The sequence below is a fragment of the Chenopodium album genome, chromosome 9 (assembly GCF_948465745.1).
Source record: "Chenopodium album chromosome 9, dcCheAlbu1.1, whole genome shotgun sequence".
In the NCBI taxonomy this organism is placed as follows: Eukaryota; Viridiplantae; Streptophyta; class Magnoliopsida; order Caryophyllales; family Amaranthaceae; genus Chenopodium; species Chenopodium album.
The window spans coordinates 5824280-5827070 of record NC_137842.1 but is presented as its reverse complement, the minus strand read 5'-3'; the positions used below and the strand labels follow the sequence as shown (position 1 = coordinate 5827070).

General features: G+C 37.8%; 1 protein-coding gene across 1 annotated transcript; it reads left to right on the top strand.

The window, feature by feature from the left end:
• Positions 1–665: 665 nt before the first annotated feature.
• On the top strand, positions 666–1764 carry LOC145557373 (uncharacterized). The gene is made up of 2 exons (XM_081618555.1): positions 666–1055; positions 1153–1764. The coding sequence occupies exons 1-2, from the start codon at positions 666–668 to the stop codon at positions 1762–1764; spliced, it is 1002 nt and encodes a 333-aa protein (XP_081474681.1).
• The last annotated feature ends 1027 nt before the right edge of the window (positions 1765–2791 follow it).

The following is a 2791-nucleotide window of genomic DNA, read 5'->3' as shown; positions in this document are numbered from 1 at the left end:
GTTGAATTGCTTCCAATATTAATGTTTATTATATTGTTATTATGATCACCATATTGCATGTTTAAAGGGAATATATAATTGAAAATCACGCCTAATAAGATAATTTGGACAACCGGTTTAGGTTCCTTTTTAATCTTGTTATTTAATTCAAGTGATCACAAATATTTTAGAATTATGTGTTGCATTAATATTCAACCAATTTAGCTTAATAATAGTTTGGAGCAAATTGAATATTTTGTTTGTATGCCTTTGAGATCGCAGAAATCACTTTTCACTATAAGAATCGAGTAGAGGCCAATACGGGCGAATGTGACTCCATGACTCACTTCGTACCATCATCCCCGATCCTCCTTTCGTGGTTCCGAACCATATGGAGTTAGTAATCTCATGGATTATGAATGGGGTGTAACCTTCACGGGTCAATTGTTATTGCCTATCGTTGTCCCTTTATCGTGGTTGCCTTTTATGATCCGTGAACGGTTTACAAGTTCCTTAAAAACTTGTTGGCGGCTCCCTACTTTATTTGTCCCTAATCGTTGTCCCTAATCATAATGTCAATTCCCACTTCCTATGAGTGCTAAGCATATTCACACATGTTTTAACGTAGGCGCACTTCGAGCGACGCTTACATCAAGTATGCAGCCCATAAGCTGTTACATGGATCCATGCATGAGCACTACATTAAAGTGGGAGGCTATTTAGCTACACTGAACAAAACCAGGCCAGGTAGTCACATTGAGTTAGTGACTGTTATGCAAAAGATCCCTCCACCAGTCTTCCAAAGGTTGTTTATGTGCTTTGAAGGTCTTGCAAAGGGTTGGATAGAGGGTTGCAGGAAGGTTTTAGCTGTTGATGCTTGCTTCTTGAAGACCTTCCTGGGTGGTCAGCTCCTGTGTGCAGTAGGTAGGGATGCCAATGACCAAATGTACCCAGTGGCATGGGCTATAGTGGAAGGGGAGAACAACTTAAGCTGGGAGTGGTTTTTCAAACACATCCAAGCTTGTCTCCTGTTGGGTGAAGGTGAAAAGGTTGCTATCATTTCAGATGAGCATCAAGTAAGTTCTTTTCTTCTTTTTTTATGCAGTTCCTATCTTGTGCTATTAAATCATGTTGTCAAATTTCCTGAAAATCTGTTGTCTTTGGTTTTGCAAGGCCATATTGAATGTTGTCTCCACTGTGTTGCCCAAAGCTGAACATAGGCACTGTGCAAGACATGTGTTTGCATACTGGCATAAGACTTACAGAGGAGATGAACTCAAGTTGCAATTTTGGAGGATTGCAAAGAGTTACAGCATGGCTGATTATGAAGAAAGATTGCAGGAGCTGGCTGTAATCAACAATGATGCAGCTGAAGCTTTCAAATGCTACAATCCATCTTTGTTTTGCAGGACTTATCTCAGAACTTCAATTAAAACATATGCTATCACAAGCAACATAGCTGAGACCTTCAATGGGTATATAATTCAGGCTAGGACAAAGCATCTTCTGCATTGCCTGGAAGACATCAGAGTTATGCTTATGAAAAGGATAGTGAAGAAAAGAAGTGAAATGATGAAGTGCACAACTGCTCTTTGCACAAGAATTCAGTCTAAGTTGAACAAGAAGAAGAACAAGTCTGCCTATTGTGAAGTGTTCCCATCTTCAGAGACTTTGTTCAATGTCTCTCACAATATAGATCAGGTTGTTGTCAACTTGGAAACTAGGAGTTGTTCTTGTAGGAAATGGGATATGCTTGGCATTCCCTGTTGTCATGCATGTGCATGAATATTGTTGACCCTTATGAGGTTTTGATGATGATGTTAAGAATTGAGCAAACTTCCTTCTAATAAGGATTTTCTAGTGTTGTGATGTTTGAAGGTTCAGTAAGCAGTGGCTGAAGTAGGAACTGAGACAAAGGAACTTTAGAAGATCCATGAGGACGAGTAAAGGCAGAGGAAGAGTTCCAACAATGGAACTTCCCGAAGTTTCTTAACAGGAACTTCAAAACAGGTTGTAACGACCTGGTTCCGGTGTAATGCCGGGGCAAGCCTCAACAACCAAGGATCAGTGCAAAAAACGAGATATCAACCGAAAAAGATGGACTTCATAACTTATAGTTGTATAAAAGATAAGTTTGTTTTGTAGGTTGATGTAAACATATTAATGGTTGTTATGCATGGAACTTATTAGAAATCAGATAAGGCTTGGAAAACTAATCAATTCATAGAAGATAATTATAAGTTTGATGAAAAAGTATTTATTTGATTTTATTCTTAAAATCTGATTTAACTTGGTTTTATCTTTTTCATAAAATTCTATCTTTTAATCAAAACGAATTTGATAAGATTTGGTTTTTAAATAAAACGAAATTAAATCTGTTTGGTTTCGGTTTTAACAAGATAAGATTAGATTTCAGTTTAACTTATCTTATTTACGAAAACCTTACTTTGTGAGCTGAGGAACCTCTATAAATATAGAAGTAATTCAGCGAAGTAAAGTGAGAGTTTTAAGCGTGAAAACCACTTAGTGCTTAAGAGTAAGTTTGTCAAAGGTTAAAGCTTTATCATTTTGATTTCAGGTTTCATGTGTAGCTTTCCATTTATGTGTTAGAGTGTGTCTTTGTGTTGTAATTGGTTTTGGGGTGAGATTGTGAATTCTCTTGAATTCACGCTTGAGTGTACGAGTTTGAATTCTCTAAAATTCGAGTGGTAGCTGTGAGTGCATAGTGAGTGAAAGGAACCTGAGAGGTGTCTTAGGTCACCTAGGAAGTGTCCTGGGTAAAGGGAGAAAAGGGTCCTAGGAGGTGTCTTAG